The sequence below is a fragment of the Arvicanthis niloticus genome, chromosome 4 (assembly GCF_011762505.2).
Source record: "Arvicanthis niloticus isolate mArvNil1 chromosome 4, mArvNil1.pat.X, whole genome shotgun sequence".
In the NCBI taxonomy this organism is placed as follows: Eukaryota; Metazoa; Chordata; class Mammalia; order Rodentia; family Muridae; genus Arvicanthis; species Arvicanthis niloticus.
This window is the reverse complement of record NC_047661.1, coordinates 2,217,298-2,244,295: the sequence shown is the minus strand read 5'-3', so window position 1 is coordinate 2,244,295 and position 26,998 is coordinate 2,217,298. Positions and strand designations below refer to the sequence as shown.

Sequence of the window (26,998 nt, the reverse complement as noted above, 5' to 3'; positions counted from 1 at the left end):
TCCATGAAAATACTTTAAATTCTTTATTGAGAATTTATTCTTTATTTCTACTAAATATTTTAAACAAAAGTTAAAGGAAGAAAACATGTCAGACTTGAAGGTATAAATATTTCATTTTTTTTTGTTTCTGCCACAAAATTCCAAGTCATTTTTAACATTTCTTGTTCTTTTCATATCCCATAATGTTATATTCAAATTACCACACAATGTATCTGCCTCTGCTCTTTGGTTATCCACATAAATCACACTTAATAAAATGTCTCTCACAGCCATTTGTTGTTGATATTTTCTTTTGGGAGACAAGCTATAGCTCAGGCTACCCTGGAACTTGCTCTGTAGCTCAGGCTAATCTCAAAGTTACCATCGTGATTCTCTTGCCTCCTTTTTAAGTCCTGAGATTATAGGTATAGGCCAGTACATCTGGCCCCATATTTATTTTTAATCCGCAGGGATTATCTACCAATAACCACTGATTCGTTACTACAGAAAGTCTGACACTCAATGCACTGAGTGTTTTTAGAGATAAATATATCAATAATTTATAGCTTGATGATAAATGCGCCACGAGATTGTTCCCTTTAATTTTATATTACTTTAAAATATACATATATACACTCACTGCACATATACCAAATTTACATTACCCTATGAAAATAGACTATAGATTAATTCCAAAGACACATTCAGGGATTCACAGTTTGACATCAATTTTACATGTAGGTAAAAAGGAGTGTGGTTTTACACCCCTAATTTACATAGCAAGCTGATATGTTTGAACGTCCTTTTTAAAAGATTTATTCTTTCACATAAATCTTAGAAATGAGGAAAATGGAGACATAAACCCCAAGCTATGTCTATAGTAGTATAAGTCATTGTAATGTTATCTTTACTAACAAAGGACCCAACTTGCTTACTGCTGCACAGAAAGTGATATAAACATACTATACACAAAACACGCAGCAACAAACTTACACAAGATTGAAGCTGTCAGTGTTTCACTTTACATATTTTGACCAAAGAATCTGTACATTCTTTTCTTGAGATTAAGGAACAATTAGATCTATATAGCATATTTAGCTACATAAAAATAAAAATGGATAGGGAAGGGCTAAAAATATTTAAACTACACAGCTATTTATAAGTATGTATACGCCGGGCGGTGGTGGCGCACGCCTTTAATCCCAGCACTTGGGAGGCAGAGGCAGGCGGATTTCTGAGTTTGAGGCCAGCCTGGTCTACCGAGTGAGTTCCAGGACAGCCAAGGCTATACACAGAAACCCTGTCTCGAAAAACCAAAAAAAAAAAAAAAAAAAAAAAAAAAGTATACACTTTAGCCATGCCTTTTTTCTAAAGAAGTTTCTTTTGCAGGGTTAAATTTACTAATAAGTGATCGAGAGTACATGATTCAGTAACAGAGAACCTAGGTTTTATTTTTACTCCTTGGTGCATTTATCAAAAAACAACCCTTGTATTTCTCCTTTGGAATTCCTTCATCTCCTGGGTGTATGTTCTCATTTTTCTTGAATAAATCTATGCTTGTTCTGATCTAGCTGAAGTAGGCTTGAATCCAGGAGTTCAAGGTCAGCCAGTGAGAACCTGTTTTCAACAGAGAGAGGAAAAAGAAACTCTTGCAAATAACACATTGACTAGCTGTCAAAATTCAGAAAAACCTGTCCAACTGAACAAACTTACTAAAAAGAAACTAAATCTGCCTCTTAGTCTTAAAAACTTAGAATTCAACCGGATTCAACCTCGGATACAATCTCTAGCTTTACAAAGGAAACACACAGATTTATCACTTATGAAATAGACAAAAACTGTTTCTTCTCACACTCTGCTCAGAGACGCAGAACAGCTTCTCAGCTGTGTCATGGTGCTTACACTGAGCATGCGCAGTTGACTATCATGATAACGAGGATTTATCAAAATACTATTGGGTATGTGGCCGGTAAGCTTATACTGTGCTGGGATCTATCAGGTCACAAGGACACACTGGTACAGGTGGGCTTCGGCGTGTTACCAGTTTCTCGATAAGCCCACTGACACACTGCTGCATAGAAATACCGAGTCCGAGCTGGCTATCAGGCCCATCGCCCGCTGGAGGCAAAGCTTCTGCTGAATGAGAAGGTTATTTCAGAGTTCTTGTATTTTCCCCAGGCACCAAAGGGCACCACGACTGCTGTGCTGTTGTCTTCAGTACCGTACTGTATTGCCTGCAGGTGTGGGGAAGAAGAGACAAGCACTGGAGTCAAGGGACTTTGTGGCAACACACAGCATCCTTTCTCTAGAAGGCCAACTAGTTCTACACACACTTTACAATACAAATTCAATTACCTAACAAGGTTTGGGATGGTTTTACTCTCTATCCATCTGCTCCACGGTTATTAAGTGCACATGAATTACAGATAGTCTAACTGTATCCTATCCTCCACAGTAGCAATCTTGGTAATAGAAATTACCTGTGTGCCAGGCAGTGGTGGCGCACGCCTTTAATCCCAGCACTTGGGAGGCAGAGGCAGGAGGATTTCTGAATTCGAGACCAGCCTGGTCTACAGCATGAGTTCCAGGACAGCCAGAGCTACACAGAGAAACCTTGTCTTGAAAAACAAATAAAAGCAAAACAAAACAAACAAAACAACAACAACAACAAAAGAAATTGCCTTGTGCTGAAACCAGCTGCTGGGCAGCTCTCAAAGACCACACACTCAAAACCCTTAGCATGGACCCAATCACGGTCAAGCCTTAATAAGTGCTAATTTTTACCAAGAAAACTGCTTGTGTAGCCCAAGAAATGGAAGAGATTGGGCGAGGGACAAAACAAGCAAAATATAACAACATCTTTGTATAAAAACACAGCCAGAAACCGAACACTTTATATGCTACCTTAAAATTTAAAATCTCAGAAATGGATATGTACAAGGTTATAACAAAAATATTTTTAATATTCCTTCTTCAATGGATAAGCGGGCATAAATTAAATGACCGGCAGCAGGATTATAAATCACTTTTAGGGACCCATTCAAACAGATGAGTGCTGGTTAGTACTTCTGGAAGTGCTTAGGGTTACAGTTAGCATCAAACCGATCGAGAGATTTTACAGCCTGGGGCCAAAACTGCACAGGAAAGCAATGGTAAGGATGTTTGGCATGAAAAGCTTCAAGGCTCACAAATTGTAAGAAAAAAAACTTGTTTGAAATGTGTCAAGTATGATTATACTTAATATACAGTTGTTAAAATAGTTATTTAAAATGGTGATAAAATAATAGGCAGAGAGGAAAACCAAGAAATACAAATTATGAAAAACCCCATACTAAAAGTTAATTCCACTAACAATAAAAATGCAAAGCTAAACAGTAAAAATCTCTCTTTTTCTCAGGCTTTGTGCCTTCCTTACTAAGAAAAGTCCTCAACCAGCATTCAAGAGGCCCCATGTTCACCTCCCAGTAATAAATGTATTTTACCATGTCTCAAATTAGCCAGAAACAGAACTACACACATACAAACTCACATTCACACCCACAGTCCAAGCTGCAGATTAGCAAGTATTTTTAAGGGGTTATTTGAAGAGGTTGTTTGTCCTTTTTACTTCTCTCTCTTTCTCTTTTTCTCTGTCTCTCTTTCTTTCTAAACTGGGGGAAGAGAAAACAATTCTCACTGCTACTCAGACTAATAGAAACTCTCGTGCTAAAGGAATCCTCCTGTCTCAGACTCCAGAGTAGCTGGGACTCCAGCTACGTGCCACCCATGCCAAGGCTGTTTCTCAGAATTTAAACTAAGGACTGGTGAGATGCTCAGTGGGTAAAGGCACCTGCCATCAGGCTGTCCGTCAGGCTGTCTGTCAAGGTGTTCATCAAGCTATCTATCAAACTGTTCATCAAGCTGTCCATCAAACTGTCCGTCAGGCTGTCCATTAGGCTGTTGGTCAAGCTGGAATACCTGAACTCAATGCCTTGGACCCACGTGGTGGAAGGAGAGAACCAACTCCTTCTACATGTTGCTCTCTGACCTCCATGACATGCACCACAGTATCAGTGTGCACAAAGACACACACACACACTCAGTAATGAAGAAAGAATTTAACTTAACAAGATATGAGAGAATAAACACAAATTTCCTTATCGTGAGAACTGTTATGGGACAGAAGTAAGACAGAACATCATTATACATTCTTTTTTATTATTATTATAAATATTTTTACTACCATAAATATTATTACCTGTATTAACTGAAGCACATTTATTTACAAGATGAGTAGATGAGTTTTAAAACTGTATTTATCATGGACTTAGGCTTATTTCTTCAATTTCATAGGCAGCTTGTTACTGCTTAAGGGAGACAGCCCAGATAGCAAGTAAATAATTTATGTATTATAATAGTGCTTGTCCATTAAAATTATGCATGTAACATTTTAAATGTATGTTGAGGCCCACACTCGGCCTCAATGTTTTGCCTCAACGCTTTTGGGGCTAAGTGTTCTGGTCAAGAGAGAGTGTGGGGCTCTTGGGGCAAGAGACGCAAAGAATGGAGACAAGACAAGGTGTCTGATCAAGTCTCGTTTATTGAAGGGAATTCTGAGCTATTTATAGGCTTTTGTCACGTGCCTTGTAGGCGCGTGGATACCATGTACCTTGCAGGTGTTGTTATGACGTAAGCCTTACAGGCGTCTATAGCGTGGACAGCACGTGCACCGCAATGCCTTGCAGGCGTGGATAGCACATGCGCCTTATAAGCATGTATGGTGTAGATAGCACGTGGACAGCACATGATCTGCATGCCTTGCAGGCGTGGCCACCAAGTGCACCTTGCAGCTGGGGGCAGTAAACAGCAACACAAAATATGTGGGATATCAGAGTGTGCTTCAGCTGTTGTAGGCTATTGAAAACCAAATCTTTCGTCAGGGTATATGGTTCCAGATGGCTGCAAAGTTGATCTAGCCGCTTTCTACTAAAGTCGGCTCCCAACAAATGTAAGGTCTGCCAGTCATCATGCATACCTGTAATCCCAGAAATTGAAAGGTGGAAGTAAAAGGATCAGGAATTCAAGGCTAGCCTTAGCTATGGTGCAAATATAAGGTCAGCCTGGGCTACATGAGAATGTCTCCAAAAAAGAAAAAAGAAAAAGGAATAGAAAAGAAACTACACACACACACACACACACACACACACACACACACACACACACAAATAAATAAACAAAAGCTAAGGAAAGGTCTTATGTCTTAATCACAAATATTAGTACTTAAAAGTCTGGGTCAAATTGAATCTCTCAATTCAAAATGTAAATAATGGTAATGTAACATACGTGTTGAGTTAAAACATAGTAAATGACTTAAAATCACAATCTATCAGAACAAACTAGAAGTAACTTTTCCATGTTTTTTTTCAGGTTATTATCCATTTTCAAGTTTTAGCTCTGACTGATAGAAAATTCCTTCCATTTACCTGTATTTGTGTTGGGCCTTTCTATCACCCACATTAGCAGGCAAAAGTTGACTGTGCTTTCATTACTCACACTGGAGCAGTATAGTTCCAGGTCAAATATTTGGATTCAGGATCCTTGGCTTGACTGGGTTTGAGGCTCAGTTTTGTCATGTGGCCTGGTCCCTTCATTTTCCCCTTTTATGAAAAGATTAACCTCAGAGGATTACAGTGATGCTGCTTTATGTTAATATATATGAATAACATATTACTTTATTGCTGTTATAATTATTGCTGTTACTTTCTTTCAAGATGTGTTCAAAGTTAGAAGGTACGCTCCACATTTCCTTGATGTATGAACTGTAAAAATTTGCTCATGAGAACTATTATGCAATCAAGAGTCAGATTCACTGTAACACTCCAGCTAAAACAACCATTTGCCTGTGCTGTCCCTAATCCTTTTCTCTCTGGGAATTTCCCACTAGAAGCTCTGCTACGTCACCTGCTCAGTCACAGCATGAGCTGCTTCTTTAGGATCATGGCACTGGTTGACAAAATCACAAATCTCTTGACTATTCACCATGAAGTTAATCCCATCTGTGGTGAGGACCAGGAAACTGTCGTCCGCATGGTAGAGCTGCAACCAGAAGCAAACACACTTGACTCAATAATTTGAAACTGTATCTATTCTTCAGAATACTCATCTGTGTCAGGGTTCATTGGCAAACTGAAAATGTAGCTATCAATACCACTTAGGATAAAACAAACATTTACCTAGCTATATCACGAAAGAGGCCAGAAAAACAGCCAAATTTTGGATCTAATGTTGCCTCTATTATTTATTTGACAGGGGTTGGAGGTAGGAGAGGGACTTGATATGCTTTAGGTCTTGGTACTGCTTCAATTTACTTCTTTGTAAAATGAGGATAGCTTTTGTATCTCTTTTGAACAGAGGCTGCCAGACAGTAAATCTTATAAAGTATTTCTTTCATAAACTAAATGTGAGATATCTTTAAGACTGGAAGTCCTTCCTTAAACTGTGAATGTTCATGCCCTGCCATTTGTAAAGCCCACATTATACTGTGCTGCCTCTGGAGCTCTCGAGCAGGAAGCAGCAGATGTAGCATGTTGTGGCCAGTTTAGACTAACACAACACTGTAACACTCCAGCTAAAGCAACCATTTGCCTGTGCTGTCCCTAATCCTAATTAATAGTAATAGCAATAACGATATAACACTGCACAAACACAAGTGGCTAGCTGTTGAGCTCGGTGGAGAAGACAAGCCCAGGATGACTTCCAAGCAGAGATAATGAATTTGAATGGCAGGCTTTGGGAAAGGAAGGGCAACAGAGGCCCAGGGGAAAGCAGAAGCCAAAGATTTCACCCTCTTCAGGCCAGAAATAAGCATCTTACTTTAAAAGTTTATTCTTTACAAATTAATATCCCTTTAAAAACATCTTTCCTTCAGGGAATCTTCTGCGACAGTCAGCAGTGTGAGACAAGTCCTCAGAAATTCTCTGTATATGACTCAATATTTCTGATTCCTTCTTACCTTAATCCTTGTTGTCTCCGGTTCTGCTATTACACCACTGGCTTTAAGATCCAGATCCCCAATACTCCTTGTCATCGCAAGTCTGCCATTTACATGGGGCTGTCCCAAACTATTCCAAGCTACAAACCCACCACATTTCTTGATCCTAGTTAGGAAAAAGTAAAATTAATAGTAATAGCAATAACGATATAATGTGCAAGGAACTGTGGCACTGGTTTAAATACCAATTTTACAAATTGAAATTTAGAACTTAGTGTGTCAAAACATACCCATAATCTAGGAACTTGAGAAGGCTGAGAAGGATTTTGAGTTTAAGGCCAGCCGATGTTAAATGCCAAAACTTAGTTCCACAGTAAGACATAAATGAAAATTTTAAGCCATGTATGGTGTACACATCCTGATAATCGCAGCATGTGAGAGGCCAAGGATGCAGGGTACAGATGTAAAGAAAGCCAGACTGGGCTGCATGAGATCCAGACTCAACAAACCCAAAGCAACCAAAACAAGAAAATCTGCACTGAGCTTGTGGCTGTGCACCTGCTTGCAAGAGGCCCTGGTGTTTTGCATCAGCCCAGAGAGGAAAACACTGTTTCTATGGCAACTAGAGCTACCACCCCACAATAAGGCATGGTGACAATACCTTTCTTTTTCATCCTTTCTTTCTGGGGTATGGTCAGTGGTCAGCTTCATAGGTTTTCCTTTTCGACACAAAAGAGCCCGGCTGTCTCCAACGCTTGCTACCACCAGTTCAACACCATCTCTCAGCAGAGCGACTGTTGCTGTAGTCCCAGACGTCAGGAGGCCTGCTACAAACATTATAAAATAGAGTATCAGCGATAGAAATGTTCAGATACGGAGTTTTTATTACAAAATAAAACAGAAGCATAATAACTTAAGGCTGTGAGGAACCATTCTAATTCAACAAGAGTTATGCAAATAAAATGCAAACTATGTAAGTAAGGTCATGCAGAGAAGCTGATTGCTTAACTCTATAACAAGGCTCCATGCAAACAAAAAGGTTGGCAAACTAATTTGGTGAGCAAAGCATCAGTGTCTCCAAATGGTGTGTGTGTAAAAAGCAGAGCTGATGCAAACTAAAAATTATGATGCCTTAGTGTGCCTAACGGGCATCAAAATAAAACGTGAAGATTTCTCTAGTCTGCTGCTATGGCAGGCTGGCAGATCTGCTGGGTCCATTAGGTGAGTTGCCTTTTCTATAATCAGATGGATTCTTCTCTTCTATTCCTTACTCACATCCAGTCAAAGTACTGCCTATTAAGGTGAAGAGAGAAATGCAAAGTACAACCCATTTGTTCTTCAAGTACTACTGTGTACATTCTTCCCTCTAGAACCATGTCTTCTCTCTCTCTCTCTCTCTCTCTCTCTCTCTCTCTCTCTCATACCCTTTCTCCCTTTGTTTGCTCTACACCTGAAGAAAAATTATAGCCACCCTTAGATGAATAGATCTCAGACAATGAAATTCATTCCAGCTCCCTGTAAACGTGGTATAGTTAACACTATTAGCTCCAAAAGTATCCAATCAGCGAATCTGCAGCCAAAAGCAGATGAACAGCGCCAGCTGCAACTTATGCAGCCTTGCTGGACAAGAACATGTCAGCCATGTGCATTTTCTCTGCCATCAAGTAAAGCCTAAAGTTACTGGGCTTTCTTCTAACCAAGCAAACTGCATTTGTGTGTCTTCCTTTGATTTAGTCTAACATCATCTGTTCCTTTACCACTTACTAAAAATATTTAAGGTGGATTGAGCCTTGTGGAACGTGGGAATACTGTGAAACTATGAACCAAAGAACAATATAGGAAAGTGGAGGAAATTGAGAAATAACTTAAAGTGAGAATTATCTAATAACAATTCCATAAATTCCATATCCATAAAATTCCATATCCAATCACTGGACTGCATCTCTATGTAATAATATTTGTAGAAAGCTTCCTGATCATGCAAAGATGACTTTTACTCTACTAGATGGTTTAAAAAAAAAAAAAAACTTTAATTGATAGTAAATTTTTCCAAGAATTTTTAAAAGACAACTTTTAAAACTCTACCTGTGGGAAGCCATGGCAAGGCCTTACTCTTGGCAAACACTCACCCTTGGCTCTCCTATCTACTATTCTTCTTTCTGCTTACCTTCCATGATTCACTTGTCAGTTCTCAGAACTTCAAACAGGGCTCATAGCAACCACCTTAGTAACCCTTCCTCCTGATCTCTAGATTTAGCCAACATCCTGCTAGATAGATGTTTTTAGAACCCCTGGTAAGGGCAAGGCTTTATAAGAATAACATAGTTAGTCCCCACAGCTGCAGCTTGCTTCCTCCACCTGCAAAGCCCTCTTTCCTTTCCTACCCCTCCCCATATCCTGTTTTCAGAGTATATAACCTGTGTGAACAATAGAAATTTTGCCAGCTTGATCAGACCTCTTGACTTGCTGTGCCTCCTTATTTTCTCTCACATCTCAGTCCTCTCCACAGGGTCTAAGGGTCCCACTTGATTGTCCAGCTGGCCTGGACACTACCAATAGTGCATTTTATAAAGAGATGAATACAGTTTCCAATAATTATATTAAAATCTCTGCTTTAGTCAGAAAAATAAAATGGAAAAGCATGAATAAAGAATAATCTATTGTTTGCAGTCATGCTAAATTTGCTCTACTGAGACACAGCATCTACGGTTGGACTATCTTCCCATTTATCTCTTGATTTTGGAACCATTAGGTCAAAGCAAGGTTATCACAACAACATTAAGATATATGTCAGTGCATGACATAAATGTTTTAACAAAAACATTAGTGATGCTTATTACTACAAGTGTTTAGCTTTCAACTTGAGATTAGTCAAAAGACTATATCAGTGAAATCTTAACAGGTCAATCCACTACTTTATTTTCAAAGATAGGAAAGAGAACACAGGCATTTATTAGATGCTACCAGTCCTCGGGATCGTGTACTCTTCATGTTAGCCGTCAGCAACAGGTTTTTATACAGTGGTCTTTAATTGAGGATGACAAAAGAATTAACATTTTATAAATGCAATTTCAGTTTGGGTCGTAGTTCCCAGTTCTCTCCCCTCTGTATTTAAAAGAGCTTGGGGTAGTCTCAGCTCACCTTCACAGTTTCAAAACAGGAGGATATATGAGGAAAGTGTTAAAAGTGAGCATTGATTCTGCTTGCCATGCTTGGAAGACTATAAACAATACAAAGTGAATCAGCACTTATTTTCATTTAACTTAGAGGTAAAAATTCTCACTTTCTGTTCTCCTAACACCAAAACTATAAAACTAAGACTTCTTTCCCTGAGCCTTGACACCCCTTGGATAATTTCTTCTGCAAGTCATCTCAACTAATGGGACAAGGAGGATGCAGGACCTTTCCAGTAGCTCAGACTAGGAACTGCTGGACTCCTTCACCTGAGACAAAATTAAGCAGATCTCTCTTTCCACTGAAGCCCAGTATAGAGGATCCGCAGGCTCCAGGTTTATTGCTGCTGGGCATGCACTGTTCTCTGCCACAAACAACACACAGAGGCAAACGGGAATGTCACCCGGAAACCACGCTCAAACATAACAGACCTGCAACACAAGGGGAGCTGAGAGAGAGAGCTGCAAAGTAAGGAAGTTTTCCTGGGAAAAATATCACACTAGCAAGTCACATAATAGCTGCCAAATCAATGAGTTCAAAACTCAGTACCTTAAAGTTAAAGGTTATTGATCATTCAAAGACAGAAAAAAAATTATGTACATATGCATCTGTACAAAAGGAGGGCAGTGGTAACATTGACATGCATCTGTATTATGTACACACACACACACACACACACACTTAATAGCAGATCTTGAACACAAAAAAACCAGTATTTTTGAGACAGAAAAAATGCATTCTGTTTGTAGCAATATTAGAACTATCCCCTAAACAAAATAATTTGTATTTGATAAGTAATACATAGAGAGTGTAAGTGAACTATAGTATATATTAGCTGACTAGGGTTTCAACAGACACAGAGAAACAATCAAAGTGGCTCTTATGCCAGAAACAGAACATAAGTCATTTGTTCATAGCAAGACAGGAGTTTAGCATGGAAAACTAACTTTTCAGGTTTTTTTTTCCAGTTGGATAACTTAAATTTGTTGTTTACATGAAGGCAGTGTGGATCTTGACTGATAATGCAAATTTACATGTTTATGTAATCATAAATGAGTATTTCTGCTGCTCTCCCCCCAGTGTTGCAGGTCATTAGAACAGAGAAAAAAGGGGGCTGGTGAGATGGCTCAGTGGTTAAAAGCCCCGACTGCTCTTCTGGAGGTCATGAGTTCAAATCCCAGCAAGCAGATGGTGGCTCACAACCATCTGTAATGAGATCTGATGCCCTCTCATGGGGTGTCATGTAAGCTACAGTGTACTTACATAGAATAAATAAATAAATAAACCTTTGGGCTGGAGTGAGTGGGAGAAGGGAAGGTGGGGAGAACAGAAGAAAAATAGTCACAATTTGAACAGCAACAGAAAGAGAAAATCTAATGTCACCCCCAGTGATTAAGTTGTGTACATAATAATCCATTATCAACCAATATTGCTGAACTATTTATTAGAAATGGGTGTTCTTGACATGTACGATTCATGAACACCAAAATTAAATTAATGACCTGAAGCAGTTAATAACACAATAAAAACGACTTTTCAAAGCTGTTCACATCTGGTGACCTCCATCATAAGAGAAGTATTCAAAAATACTGTGCAGAGCTACAGGAATAGCTCAGTGGCAAAGTACTTGCCTAGTATGCCCATAGCCCTGGGTTCAATCCCAGCACAGAAAGCAAATTTTACTTTTTGCTCTTGGAGTTTAGTTCCCTACAAAAAGCCACATGTAAATAACACAAAATTTGAAGCTCTCTCACAGTGGTGCCCATCAAGAGCTCCCACTCTGAGTCTGCGCAGTTCTCCTGACCTGTCATCCTGAGGAGAGGAGCTGCTTTCCACATGTAAGCATGGAGCACTGCAAGTAGCTCCAGTGTAGACTGCACTATGATCTGTGTTTCCTGACATCCACTTTGTTTTAAGTGGCCATTTGTAAAATAAATAAATAAATAAATAAATAAAGTAATGGTATATGTTAATTAACTGGTTGGCTTCATCAAATGTGAAGAAAATACATGACATAAATTGAATTTAAAAATGTTGAAGGTGATGCCAAAAAGGTCGGAGATGTCTAGACTTATGCCTAAGGTCTGTTAAAAAAATAATCCATACTTCCTGGATTATTCCTGTCTTACAGGAAGGGCTCAACAGAAGTGAAAGTAAGGCAGATGTAAGGCAATGAGAACAGACAGTAAGTAGAGATGGTAACTGTTGTCGCATAGAATGTTCGCTAGATAGCGGTGGCTCTGGACCCCCTCAACACAAACACACACACAATTCACACATAAGCGCACACACACACACACACACACACACACACACACACACGCACGCCACGAGAGTGCTATCTACTTTTAAAATACTGATAGTGCTTCAATATTTCAGTTAAACATTTAAATTTCTTAAATTTGGATAACTTTGAAACCTTAAGAGATAGAGCTATTTTCTTTTATTCCAATCCTGAAAGGCTAGCAAACAGTATTCTGTCTTCAGTAACTTTAATGTAGTTGATAAATAGTTCTCCCAATAGGCAGATTTTGCCATCTGCAAGATTTGCACAAATACATCTTTAAAATAGTTCCAAAACTCTGATTTTTAAAAAGCATAAATATGCACACAGAGCATAAGAGAACTGTTACAATGCTTTGTACACACAGCGTACTATACACCGACCTATCTTGTTCTCTTATGCTTTGAAGCAAATGATCATTAAGAAGCAGAATACATTTTAAGACAGCTTCATGAAGTTCTGAGATTATCTCAAAGGATGACAGAGGAACTAAATTAAGCAATCTAATTTTATTATTAGAAATAATAGAATAATAAGCAACTTACTTTTATTACTAGAAATAAACAATATTTTACTTCTTTTTTTTTTTTTTTTTCATTTTTTGGTTTTTCAAGTCAGGGTTTCTCTGTGTAGCCCTGGCTCTCCTAGAACTCACTCTGTAGACCAGGCTGGCCTCGAACTCAGAAATCCACCTGCCTCTGCCTCCCAAGTGCTGGGATTAAAGGCGTGCGCCACCACCGTCCGACAATATTTTACTTCTTTATGTAACTATTTGATTTGGTTATGTGAGTAATCTAGAGAGTCTCTTTAAGATATACATGTTAAAACCCTCCTGAATTATAATGATTAAAAATAAAAATTTTAAGATTTGACCTGTCTAGTATTGAATGATTAGATCAATTCTTGTTTGTACATATGTATGGTTAATAAATTTTAGGGCTGGCCATATGCAAATGTTCTTGAACACTGTGTTCTACAATCCATGGGCAGTAAATACAGTTGTGTGTAGAACACCTGAGTTCTACACTGTAGCCCATAAATACCGTAGCTATGATGCAGCCAAATGCACAGCCAACCTAATAGTGGCTAAGAATACACCATAACCAAGCTTGTTGTGAAAATGCTAGCTGTAACAGTGTGCACTTCTCTTTGTGAGTTTGAAGCCAGCCAGGTTTACAGCCAGTTTCAAGCCAGCCTGGGCTGCTTATTGAATATTGCCCCAACCCCCACCACCCCAAAGTAAAACTTTGAGAAAGTGTTTCACTTCTTCATGTGTTAGAACAAAAGCTAAATTTTAAGCATAAACTTGACCCTCTGTTAACTCGTCTCTTAAAGAAGCAGAGGGGAACTTTAGTGTGAGTGGTGTCAAAAGAAGAAGACAAGTTTCAAATAATCTACCAAGTGAAAACTTTTATCTCTAGACAAATGGAGAAAGAATGGGTTATATAAGGTGTTCAGTGGTAGACAGCCCTTGTTATTAACTATTCAAGTGAATGAGGCCCTAATATGAACGAATCATTTCTTCCCTTTGAGTTGAAACAACTTCTGTGTGAAATGGAGAAATTTTCAGTTCAACTGAAATGGTGTTTCTGTGGTGCACTTTTCTTATTAAAAGAAAAGGCAGAGCTAAACTCAACCTTCCCACACAGTCCCATTCCCAGTCAGTGAGGAGGCAGACATCGGGTGGTGGCTGCAGAGGCTTTCAAAGTTAACATTAGTACAAATACATTCTTGGTGAGCTAACTGCAAAATACTGGATATGTTTTCCTGAAATTATTTTCATAAATTTAGTCAAAACTAGAAACATTAATTTCAAACCTGTGTATTAATTTTATACACAGGTTTAAAACTTTTTTTTTTAATCCACCCGCCACATCCTTCCTTATACCCTACCTGATGAAAACAAAGATATCACTAGTTACCACAGGAAAGCTGCAAGGCTGAGGAACGGAACTTTCCCTTCTGACTACATAAACGGATGCCAGTAAGCCACCTTCTATCTGGGACCTACTGCTAATCTTCCCCGCCCTCAAATTACTTACGTTGTGTGTGCATGCATGTGTCTGCATAAAGTGTATGTGACAAGCCACAGCACGGGTGTGAAGGTTGGAAGCCAACATGGAAATTGTTGTTCTCCTTTCCCCGCGTGAGTCCGGGAATAGAATTCAGATGGGGAGGCTTGGTGGCAGGCACCTTTACCCACAGAGCCATCTACATAATCTCCTATTTCTTCTTATAGTAATGCTGAACAGTTATCACCCTATCAGATGTGATTGTCCTGTAGTATTTGGGTTGGTGGTGAAGTGGTGGAGGAGGATGGGATTCTCTTAATATGAACATCTTGTCCATAAAATTCAAATCAAATAAGTCAAAACATTTAAAAAATCTTTTTTAAAAATTAAAATTCAGTAATAGAACCATTTTGGAGCTTTTTCTTCTAGTTTTTATTTAACATAAAAATATGATACATTATTATTATTGTTGTTGTTGTTGTTTAGTTCAGATTGTAAACAGAATTTAAAATGATTCTTTGTATAAAACTTTTTATAGAAACTCTCCACAAATAAACATGCATTAAAACTCCCGCCACTAAAGACCTACATTATTTTCTCTTCACTTGCCAATCCTCAAAGCTCTGAGGAATGCCACGGCTCACTTACCATCAGCAGATAGATGGGCATAACTTGCAAAGGCTTTATCTATTTCTAGAAAGGCCAAGGTCAGGACAGTTTCCAAGTCTTTCTCCCGAGGAAGCAAATCCCTTTGTGGAGAGGAAAGAAAGCTACGGTCATTTTGTGGTAGGTTTCTCTTTCCACAGTCAGCCTTGCAGCAGCAGTCACGCCACACAACAGACCTCACGACTTTCCTCTCGACTTTCCTGTATACACACACACACACATTACATACATACTGCCAGAGATGCAGCTCAGGCTTCCTGCATGCTAGGACTAACTGAGCAGTATCAAACCGTTGGTTTTAAAGGCATGAAAATATAAGCCTGGGGAAATGGTGTGGTGGTCCGCCTGTAATACTAAGACTTAGGAGGTGAAGGCAGGAGGATCAGGAATTCAAGGTCATCCTTGTTTGTTACAAGCAGGTCTAGCCCAGACTAGGATTATGTGACTGTATCTCAAAAAAACCAAACAAGGCTGTCAGAAGACACAGTGAAGTGGTAGGAGCTTTGCCTCACATGCAAAATAAGTACAGAAAACAACAAACTCCAAGTCCCTCCTCTTTTTGTAAAGTTTTGATTACACTTTTATTTTGTGCTCTCAGGCTGTGATAGCAGGCGGGTAGAGACTAGAGGACAACTTTTGGCAGGTAGTTCTCTCCTTCTGTTATGTGAGTCAAGTCAAGCTAGGATTCAGGCTTGACGGTAGGCACCTTATCCTCTGAGCCATCTGCCAACCTCAGTCCTTGCTCTCAAAGAATTGTCAGTACTGCAAACCGATGGGTTACGAAGTCCTTTGTGTGGGCTTAAATCACTGAATCTCTCGGTCGAATGAAGTAAGTCATGTAAAAAAATCAACTGAGAAACTACCTTTAACTAAACAAAGGGAGGTTTAAAAAAAATAATAGTTCATGGCCATAACTGCCACATTGTCTCCTTTCTCTAATTCTAGCAAATACTGTCATTCTCAAAAATATAGTAAGTATGGTAGTTTGAGTGAGAATAGCTCTCACAGGCTCATGTATTTGAATACTTGTTCCCAAGTTGGCGGAACTGTTTGGAAAGGATTAGGTGTGGCCTTTATTGGAGGAGGTATGTCACTAGGTAGGCTTTGAGGTTTCAAAAACTCACACCATTCTCAGCAGGTACTCTTGCTCTCTCTCCCTCTTCCTGTCTCTCTGCTTCCTGCTTGTGATAAAGATATAATGACATAATTTGTTGCTCCAACACCATGCTTGCCTGCCTCTTTCCATGTTCCCCACTATGGTGATGGACTCCCCTTTGAAACTGTAAGCAAGCCTCCAATAAACTTTCTTTTATAAGTTGCCTTGGTCACCATGTTTCTTCACCAAAAAGTAACTAAGACAATAAATAAACCTACCTGTGCTGATTAAACTCTTCTTCAGAACCAGGAGGATAGCTCTATGTATAAAGTGTTTGTTATATTCAGATCCCTAGCTCCCAAAGACAATGCATGTCTTTACATAGAACCCCAGGAGTGGGATCATGGTCTAGCCAAAACACTGAGTTTCAGGTAGAGTAAGAAACTGTATCTCAAAAGGTAAGGTAGAGAGTGATATAGGAAGACACTGGTGTCAACCTCTGGCCTACACACACACACACACACACACACACACACACACACACACGCACATGTGTGTGTGTGCATGTGTAAACGAGTAAAATTTTCTACAAGTTATCTTTGTACTTTATAGTTTACTTGAAATGGATATAAATCTAGGGCTGTAGATTCTGAAACCCATTTCTGAAATGGAGATGATCGCCAATTCTAAATGCTATGTTGACTACCATCCACTGAAGAAGTGGCATGTGGTCACTCAAGTATTTGGTCCATATTGGATGTTTCAACCAAAGGGAGAACATTTCAACAAAAAGCCTAGAGGAACTTCAAAGCCAAGGGGATTATACATACATAACACACTTCTCCATGTGTGTGTGACAGAAGTCAGCAGCTGCAGGGCCTCCATGCCCATCATACACTGCAAAGTACAGCACCTCTTCTGTCAGCTGAGCGAACCCAAATCGATCTTCGTTTTCTTTCCGTTTGCCAATGAGGGAGGCACAGCCCACGTTCTCCAGGCTAATTTTGGGAATTGGCTTGCCATACTTGATGCTAGGTGGCAGCAGAATTGGCTCATCAATGCGATTATCCCAGATCCCAAAATTGTCCCAAGTGGCTGGCTGTCCACTTCCATCCGGATCAAACCGAGAACACCTGGGTTCCGAAGTGGAACAGTAGCAGGCAGGAGTCACCTGCCTGTGGTCGTGCAGGAGGACGGAGCTTAACAACACTCTCTTCTTCACCTGGTTCCCACCACTTCTCACCAAAGTAATGAAGGCTGCTGATAACATAATGCAACTCCTAAGGCCCCAGTCAGGGGGAAGACAAATAGAGCAGTAATAGAATTCCGTGAAGAAAAATGATGTACCTAGAGGTGAGGGAAAGACAGAGTCACAGTTAGTAATTCAGAATACTGCCAATACATCACCAGCTACCAGAGACAAAAGCCATAAAGAGTTTGACATTGTGTGTGTGTGTGTGTGTGTGTGTGTGTGTGTGTGTATGTAGGCACCCTACATTCTATTCTTAAGAACACTGAATCAAAAATTTACCTACCCCCTTCACATTGTTTGAATTTTATAAACATTTGATAATACGCACATATAAACAACACATGCTTCTCCAATCTAACCTGCTATGGCTTTGAGACATGGTTCAAATAAACATTTTGATTCAGCTGGTATGAAGTAAGGTCACCCTGTACACTCGTAATCAGCTGTGACCATACAAGTGCTGGTGATCAGGCCACACTTTGTAAGTAAATATCCTTTCTTCACATACTCTGTTGTTCTGAAGAAAAGATAATGTGAATGTTAACAATAACAACCCCTCCTAAGGAGGGGAATAAGAAAAAATCTGGCTAATAGAATATTTGTAATAATTCTGTACTCCAAGAGCAGGTAAGCTTTAACAAATACAGAATTTCGGATCAGAGTTTCCTTTTTGACTTAAATATTCTTATTCAGAATTTCATACAGTGTACTTTTGTCATATTCACCCTAACTTTTCCTACCTACTCCACCAAGAGACACTCCTACTTCCTATCCTCTCACTTTAAAAAAAGGTAATTCATCAACTCCAGTTTGAGCTGCCCAAGTACTCCTGGGTGCGCATTCATTGACTGGCGTACAGTTGACCTATCAGGAGACACACATGTACACTGACTCTCCCTCCTCTAGAGGTCACCTACTGTCCACAGCTCCTCAGTGGGCACTCACGCAGCCCTCCCACTCCCCACTAGAATGCTGACTGACTTTGGTACAGGCATCCACAGCTGCTCTGTGCTTCTCTGTTCAGCAGGCCTGTCGTATACAGAAGCCCCTATTTCACTCTGGTCCCTTATCCCTTCCAGTGACTTCTGGCTCTTACAGACTTTCTACTTCCTCCTCAGAGATGGTCCCTGAGCCCTGGAGATGAGGTGTGGTATAGATGTCAGATCTGACTCTTACGATCCGTTAACTACTAAACTTTGCTTATTACATTAGCATGGTCAGTGTCAATTGGTTCCATGTAAAGGTCACCTAGCAAAATGAGCCAGTTCCAATGGTGCCTTGTAGTAGGTGCTCATGAAAAGGTAAGTGAAGAACTGGGCACTGTTAATGGCAAGCAGCCCAGATTTGTGACATTGTGATCTCTGCATTTACAATAATAGTGTAGCCTCCTTTCCTCTAAGCCAGCAGCTCACCAACATCCAAGACAGTGCTGACTCTACTTCCTCCTTTTCTTCTTCTAAAATGGGTCTCACTTTGTATCCTGGCTGACCTGGAATTTACTATGTAGACCAGGCTGGCCTTGAATTCATAGACATCCACCTTCCTCTGCCTCCTGAGTGCTGTAAAGGTGATGGTGCATGCTATGATACTTGGGCTAAGACTGTATTTCTTCAAACCATTATTTGTTCTGTACTTTCATTTAAACCCAATCCTAAACCGTTCTTTCTTGATAATTTAGATAAATTACTAGGGAATTCTAATATCCCTAGGGCTGTATTTCTGATACTTCACCATACACACTAAGTGCTGAGCAGAGACGCTTCTTTACAGCAGTTTTTTCTGTTACTTTACAAATAAAAAATTAACTCATGAGACTAAGATTTGACAATGCTGAAAGAAGATATGTAGTTATTATATTATTCTCAACTATATAAGTCAGAGTTGTGTCTGTAGTGGCTTGTGCCTGTAGACCTAGCTACTGAGGACAATGAAGAAAAAAAAATCATTTTCATCCAGTGCAGTTTAGAAAACACAGCAAAACACTGTTTCAAACAAACAATCAAAATTATTTCATAATAAAAATGAGTTTAAAAATATATTTCTTCAAGGCCTGGAGATATGACTGTATCAAAATGCATAAACAAACCACACACACACACACACACACATACACACAGCCAATTGGAGTCCATATATGCAGGAATGCATTACAAATTTTGAACAATAACTTTCAGGTGAAATTTTGGAAATTCAGCTTAACTAAGAGTAGGAAGGGCCATTATTTTATTTAGCAGGTAAAGCAGTCAAACAAAGAATACACTCCAAAGAATTCCCTAAGAAATCGTGATGGGAATGGGGGTAGGTAGGGGGAAAGATAACTAACACTAAGGATGTTTGAAAAGGCATATAAACTTCCTAATACATATACATACACATATAATATCCTCTGTGTGGCTCAGAGAGAGGAAGAGGGAGAGGAGGGAGAAAAGGAGAAAAACCCTATGCAGGAGCTAACGCTCCCTCTGGAAGCCACAGGTAGCCAAATAAAAAGCCCAGCGCTGGAACATCTTTTAGCTAGTTATTGGTCAGGGGCATCCCAGGAACTCCTTAAACAATACAGGCTAATGTCTTTTCTCTTGTTATCTATCCAAACTATATGGAAAAACCCCAATGCTGAAACCAGCTTGCCCACAGAGAGCACTTTATAAATTCCCATCTCTATATCACAGCTTAGTGCAGCTCTCAGAGATCACTGGAGGCATCTCTGTGTCTGGACTATTTGTTACTCATGCAGGAATTCACAACCAGTCCAAGAGAAGAGAATAGATGTTTGTAAGGTACTCAAGACAAAAGAGGAGCATTATACTACACTATATCCTCAGCTAGGGTAGTGGTTCTCAACCTGTGGGTCATAACTGCTTTGGGGGTTCAGTGACCCTTTTATTGGGGGTTGCCATAGACTGTTGGAAAGCACAGGTAGCATTTATGATTCATAACAGCAAAATTACACTAAGAAGCGACAAAAAATAATTTTATGTTTGGGGTCAGCACAACATGAAGAACTGTATTAAAGGGTCACTGCATTAGGAAAGTTGAGAACCACTGATCTAAGCAAATGGAGCACAAAGATGCCAAGACCATCAACTGAGGAGGGTTGGTAGGAAAACAGTGTCTTCTGAACTTGACACCATTACTGCAATAGGAAACTCAGAGCAGCTATGTTTGCCTGCACAAAACCAAACGAGTCAACACTCAAGGATGAAAGGGCACTCTCCCAACTCCCCCCTGAGGTGCTATGTACAGCTGATGGAGTGGCAGAGTCAGTTTTTCTTTGTGGATGTAGCCCCTGGTAGGTTGACCTTACTCTCTGGATGGTTCCACCCCCATGAATAGATGGTCAGTATAAATTCAAAAGAGCAGTCAAGGGGGAAAATAAAAAAACATATACAAAGTTTAGGGGAGGTGGGATTGGGGAGTATATTTTAAAGAAGCTATGAGGAAAGGTTAGCAGGGGGGAGTGTTATCAAAATATATTGTATGAAATTCTTAAAAACATTATAAAATATTTTTGCCCAAATTTTTTGAGAGACACAGAAAATGCATAGTATACACTATGATGTATCTGTGAGGCTGTTTTTAGAGTTCATGGGATATGAGTTAGTAGTCAACAGAGGGTAAAAGACTCATACAAATATAGGTGAAATCATGGGACAGTGAACAGAAAGGTGACGCTCCCTCGCCTCTCCTTGGTGGTGGTCCAATGAACACCAGATTCCAGCTTCTGAAGCCTTTAAATGAAGATTCACACCAGTGATTCTCCAGGATACTTACAGACCTTCAGCTTCACACTGGGCTCGTAAGAAATTCAGATAGTACTTCTGGGGCCCATTAGTTCTCATTAGAACAAATTATTTGGAAGCTTGGGCCCAGAATTTGCTGTCCAAATCCCTGTCTAGGGGTGTAGATGTTCCCCTCTTGTGTGTCCCATTTTCACAGTGCCATCTGCCTTAAAGTGCTCATCAGAACACCTGCCAGCACCTTGTCCCTGAAGACCCAGAGCAACACGAACGAAAGTCAGTCACTTAAACACTTAATCTTTATTTATTTTTTGCACCTATTGATTTATTTATTTATATTATGGTGAGGGGCTGCCTTGACATACATGGAAGTAGTCACAAAACTACTTAAAGGAGCTAGCTCTCTCCTTCTGCCATGTTGGTTCCAGAGATAGAACTCAAGGAACAGAACACTATTCTTGGCAGCAAGCACCTTAACCCACTGAGCCATCTCTCACTGGTCCTAAACAAACTTTTTTTAAAATAACATTACCCCAAGGAATGCCTTCAATAAAAATGCGAGATATAGGTGACAGCAATGAGAAATTTCAAAATATAAGGTAGCACATAATAGTTACTGACAGAGGTAACTGGTAACAGTAGTTATAGCAAGTTGAAAGAAAACAGAGATTACCCAAGCACCTCTCTGGCTTCAGTCTGAAGGCATGAGCACTAAATACCCTGTTACTTAGCAGGCATGCACCCACTTCAGAGTTACGGACAGCAGACAAATGATTCGAGTTTTACAACAGGTCTTCTAGAACACTCTTGCTCTCCTTTTATGTTTCTTTCTAATCCTCAAAAATAATTAATAATCAAAGGATAAACACAACTGCAGTCTCAGGAACAAATATCCACAGGACATATTATTGGATGGTAAGATAAAAGTGGAGAGTGTCTTTGAGCCTATGTAAATTAACATTTATCATCACCTTGACCTTGCTTTATATTATCCACACTGTTACCTCAGAAAGTCAGCAGCAGGGCAGTTCTAGAGAAACCCTTGCTGGAGAGCACTTTGATGGCAGAGGTTCAGTGTGGGCAGCTGTACAGCTGGCTCCTCAGTGCTACAGAACCAGGTCAGTCCCATCTACGGAGGAGATTTAAGTGCTTCCCTCTCCTTTGCAGCCACACCACACACCTAAACCACACTGATCCCTTTCAGGGCCTCAGGAAAAATATTCAAAGGCAACTTGTGTTTCCAAGCTATGTGACAACGGACTTTCAATTAACCCTGCTCACAACTCAGGGTATAGCTTAGTGGTGGAGTGCTGACTAGCGTACATCCTCAATTCAAAACCTAACCAGACCCCCAAACAAAGACCAATACGAGAGAGAGAGAGAGAGAGAGAGAGAGAGAGAGAGAGAGAGAGAGGCACCTTCACTGCAAACCAAACAAAGCTCCGTACTCTGAGAAAGATTTCACCTGCTTCAAGTTTGGAAAACAACAAAAACAACAACAACAAAACCCACCATCAACCTGATAGGCCCTGTAACACTAGCAGAAATGACCATGAACAGAACAGCAGACAAGGGGGGGGGGGGGTGGAATGGAAGTGTGAAAGACAACAGTTAGAACAGCAGAACTTGGACAACCTGACGGGAGGGAGCCTAAGCATTCTCTTTGACAGCTCAGTGACCCTGAGCTAGGATAAGCTTAGCAGTTTCTCCACTAAGAAGCAGCTACTTAACAAGGTATTTATAATCAGAAATGCCACTCTGTGGATTAGAAATCTAAGCTAACTGATGTTAGTAAACCATTTAAACAATTATATGTAAGCTTTCAAAGTGAAAGCATCCATTTTTCCTGTTACTACACAAAATACCCCAGAAAACCTAAAGGAATACAAAGCATATACACAAATACACATGACTTAGTCTACTAACAACAAATAAACTTTAAACTCTGCCAAGGGAAAAAAAAAAGACAATTTTCTTGGAATCCTAGATATACAACATAAATATAAAATATATAGGTAATTGTATATAAAAGGAAAAAAAAAGTAATCTTGCCCGAACTAAGTATTTCAAATTCTTATTTCTCAACCAAAACAAAAAGTGTATCACAACTTAACCACAACAGTCTTTAAAATTACGTGTGTGCATGCCCAAAATTAAAAATGCATTCTAGGGGCTAGAGAGATGGCTCAGCTCTTCCAGAGGTCCTGAGTTCAGTTCCCAGAAACCACAAGGTGACTCACAATCATCTATAATGGGATCCGACTCCCTCTTCTAGTGTGTGTGTGAAGAGAGAGACCTTGTACTCATATACATAAAATAAATAAATCTTTAAAAGTGGGTTCTAGCTTATGTTCTCTATTATAAATATCTGAAAATATGCCTTCCCCAGGATTGCCACATGATTCGTGTGACTAAGCCTTTCTCCCCATCTTCCTCCTCAACCTGATACTCTTAAACTGACAGAAAACAGATGAAGAAATAAATAAAACTGTAGTATTAGAACAATAAGTTTTGACACTATATAAGTAATTCCATCCAGCAGGTATCTCAGCTCAAAAAGGTAAAGAAGCTGAGATCATAATCACAGGTTGTTTTCAGGACAGTGCCCTGAAACCACTTTTCCAGAGCAGAAAATTCAGAGCTTAGTGGGAGGTCCACCCCTAGATTCTCAACACTTACGGGGTGGAGGCAGGAGGGTCAGGAGTTAATGGCCAGTCTGGGCTACTTAAGATCCACTCTCACCAACAAAAAACATCAGGAAAACCCGTGTCTGCCTTGCAAAGTTTATAAATCACCTTTTGACTTCATAGCACAAGGACCCACAGACACAGACACAAGACAACTAACTGCATCAACATTACTTTCCATATTTCTCGGACTTTATACTTGCTCGGTAGTTTAACTCCAGAGTTGTTTAATTTCATTTTTGGAAAATGAAGGCACTATCTCGATAGCAGAATTCCAAGTGGAAGTTTATTTTTACCACTTTACACAAGTCCCTGGCAGGATTAACTAACTGGGGGTTCTGGCAATCAGCAGAGGGCTTAGATTTTCCTCCCTCTAAGAAGCTGGTGAGGTAACTATAAAGCAGCACTTTGGTATTTCCCCATAATGGAAACACAAGATAATGTTTGATATGTATGTATGTATGTATGTATGTATGTATGATTGTATGCATGCACGTATGCATGTATGTGCGTGGGGTGCAGGCCAGTGCAACCAGGCAGAGGTCAGAGGACACCTTCTCTTGCTATTAAGTAGGTCTTGGTGCTAGAAATCAAGCAGCAGGCTTGGCAGCAGGCAGGACTGGCCAAGCCACATCACTGGCCCGATTTTTCACATTCTTCAATTCCGTATTTCTTTATCACTATCACCAACAAAAAACCCAGTGCACCTCAATAAACTAAAATCATCTGAAAGCCTCAGAAATGAATTTTAGGAAATCGGTATCCTTAATGTCTTTACCTCCTTTTAGAAGAAAAGAAAATGTATTAGTTTACTGGAGAAAAGAAGAAAATAAAATGGTCAACAACTCCCTTCGGTTGTATGTGAGAATCTGTTTTGATAGGTGAACTGAGAATACAGCATTGAAAAGTAAGTATTACTCAACTCTGTGAAGTGGGTGGGGTGTAGTCAGGGAAAAAGAGACTCGGATTGCAAGAAAAACAGTTATAAACAAGAACCCATTATCCAAAGCTTCCTATTTAATGACTTTTGTCATACAGTGGTGAGCTGGTTTCCAATTTCCACAAGCTCTATCTAACATACACTAGCAGGGAAATACCCTCCCTTCCGCGAAGCCCTACAAATCTCGATCTCAGGCCGCCCCCAGGTTTCTCACCGGGGTACAGGTCCAGCAGAGGCAACAACTGCTCTACCGGGTAGGCATGCACATGGGAGTTGGGGGCTTCGCAGATTGTATTCCTGCAGCTCCTACAACGAAAACAACAGTGGAGCTTTTGAGACTCGAAATTTCCTAGCTATTTCTACCCAGAACCTCAGTCTTTGTCTCCTTCGGGTAAACTCTCTCATCTACCGAAAACCAAAACCGCTGCGAAAACCGTCACCACGACCCATATGCCCCTAAAAATTCAGTGTTCTTCTAGCAAAGCAAAACACATGCTCTCAGATCCAAACCACCAGGGCTCAGCAATGCTCTACACCCGTCTCTTTACAAGGCTGGATAGGATCCTGGGCTGGTTTGCTGGCCTTGACCGAGGCTGGACGCAGCAGGACAACATTCTCCTGCTGGGCAGCACGGGAGATCTGGCATCCCGAGTCCTCGGGCCAGGAAACAAGTTCAGAGGAGGCCACGCCTGCTCTCCCCCGCCCGCTGGAGCGCATCAGGGGTCTCGCTGCAGAGAATTGGGGCGGCTTCTATTCTCTTTCTCATTCTCTCCCTGGGACCCCGCCCATCTTACTACCCCGGCTTCCCTAGTGCCAACCGGAGGTCAAGTTCAAGGCCGACAGGGGCTACATCGGGGAGCCGGATGCTCGGGAGCAGCCACCGTGGGCCTAGGCGAGACCAGCTGCTCTCCACCTCAAGAAAACCTTCGAGCCCAAAGAGATGCGCGTGGGGCTCGACCGCAGACAGAGTAAGCTACAGGAACTCATTTTACGTTTCTCTTTCGCCTTCCCAGCGACTTCCGAGAACCTCCAATGTCTCGTCAACAACCTAGGAGAATAAGCGAATTGAACTCTTCAGACTCTTACCTCGTGATAGCTGTGTGTCTGTAAATTTCTTAATTGTCTAATGGAAGGAAAGGAGCGCTTTCTTGAATGGTAAGTAAGACTGACTTCTCTGTTGATTCTGATCTCCAGAGCAAGCAATTAGGGAACCCACAGCCTTCTCCACTCCTGGAAATTCTCGAAAAATAATTCAACAGCAGCCGGCCAAATGGAGACCCGGAGGAGTCTGTTTCTGATGATTGATAGCAACGCTAGCCAGTTGGTGCTCTGCAGGGTTCCTTGCCCGCCCTCAATCTGAGCCAATTACAGATCTAGATAGGAACGAGCCTCCTGCACCGGCAATTTGACCTCTCAGATTGCCAATGTAGAGCTGTAGAGCGACGTCAAATTGGGCCAGTAGCTGTTCGACGTGGCGCCCCGCCCTCCCGATGTGCAAGGCGGCCTTGAATCAGGCACCAATGGACCTTGCTTTTTGCCAGGCACAGGAGGAGGGAGTTTTGCTTCTGCAAGAGTAATCTTGGCTGCGACTCAAGAAAGCATTGACTAGAATCTGAGAGTCCAAACTGATTCAAATAATCAGATAACTGCCTCTAGAACCTTTGGTCTAATAAGAAAGAAGAGGAAGTAAGCCCAACAAATAAACAGTAAAAGATAAATCACATCAAAAGAGGGAATAGCTGGGGTGTGGATGGAGAACACTAGACAGCAGATTTTACATTGGGTGCTGAGTCCCTCCAGAACTAGTCAAGGAAAGATGGATCTGAGCAAGAAAGCAACAACAGATACCTTTCAGGCTGTACCCAGCATACTCCTGGGCAGGTTTTATGCACAGAAGTATTGACCAACACAAAACTGACTCCATTTTTTTTGTGTGTGGTGTTTTGTTTTTGTTTTGATACTTTTTAGTCTTAATTGGGTTTTTGTTTTGATTTTTGGATTTTTGTTTGAGACAGAGAGAAGGAGAGAGAGAGGGAGAGAGAGAAAAAAAACCACAAAGTTGAGTGGGAAAGGAAGTGGGGAGAATCTGAAAGGAATTGTGGTAAGGGAAAGAATATGCTCAAAATATATGTATAAGAAAGTTTTAATTAAAATATTCTTAAAATTAATAATTAAGTTGTGTTGCCTAGTTGCACCTCCTG

The 26,998-nt window shown here is 40.4% G+C and overlaps 1 protein-coding gene across 4 annotated transcripts; it reads right to left on the bottom strand.

The window, feature by feature from the left end:
- Positions 1-26,113, bottom strand: Ppm1k (protein phosphatase, Mg2+/Mn2+ dependent 1K). 4 transcript variants are annotated; one of them, XM_076932152.1, is made up of 9 exons: positions 25,346-25,467; positions 25,012-25,103; positions 17,012-17,528; positions 15,068-15,168; positions 7,611-7,776; positions 6,971-7,115; positions 5,920-6,054; positions 2,065-2,213; positions 1-1,596 (listed from the first exon to the last, which is right to left on the bottom strand). In XM_076932152.1, the coding sequence occupies exons 1-8, from the start codon at positions 25,441-25,443 to the stop codon at positions 2,082-2,084; spliced, it is 1,386 nt and encodes a 461-aa protein (XP_076788267.1). In that variant the 5' UTR covers positions 25,444-25,467; the 3' UTR covers positions 1-1,596; positions 2,065-2,081. The 4 variants fall into 4 exon arrangements, with proteins under 4 accessions (XP_076788267.1, XP_034356319.1, XP_076788266.1 ...); XM_034500428.2 differs by lacking the exon at positions 25,346-25,467 and adding an exon at positions 25,884-26,113 and having other exon boundaries at positions 1-2,213; XM_076932151.1 differs by having other exon boundaries at positions 1-2,213; positions 25,346-25,463.
- Between the last annotated feature and the right edge of the window lie 885 nt (positions 26,114-26,998).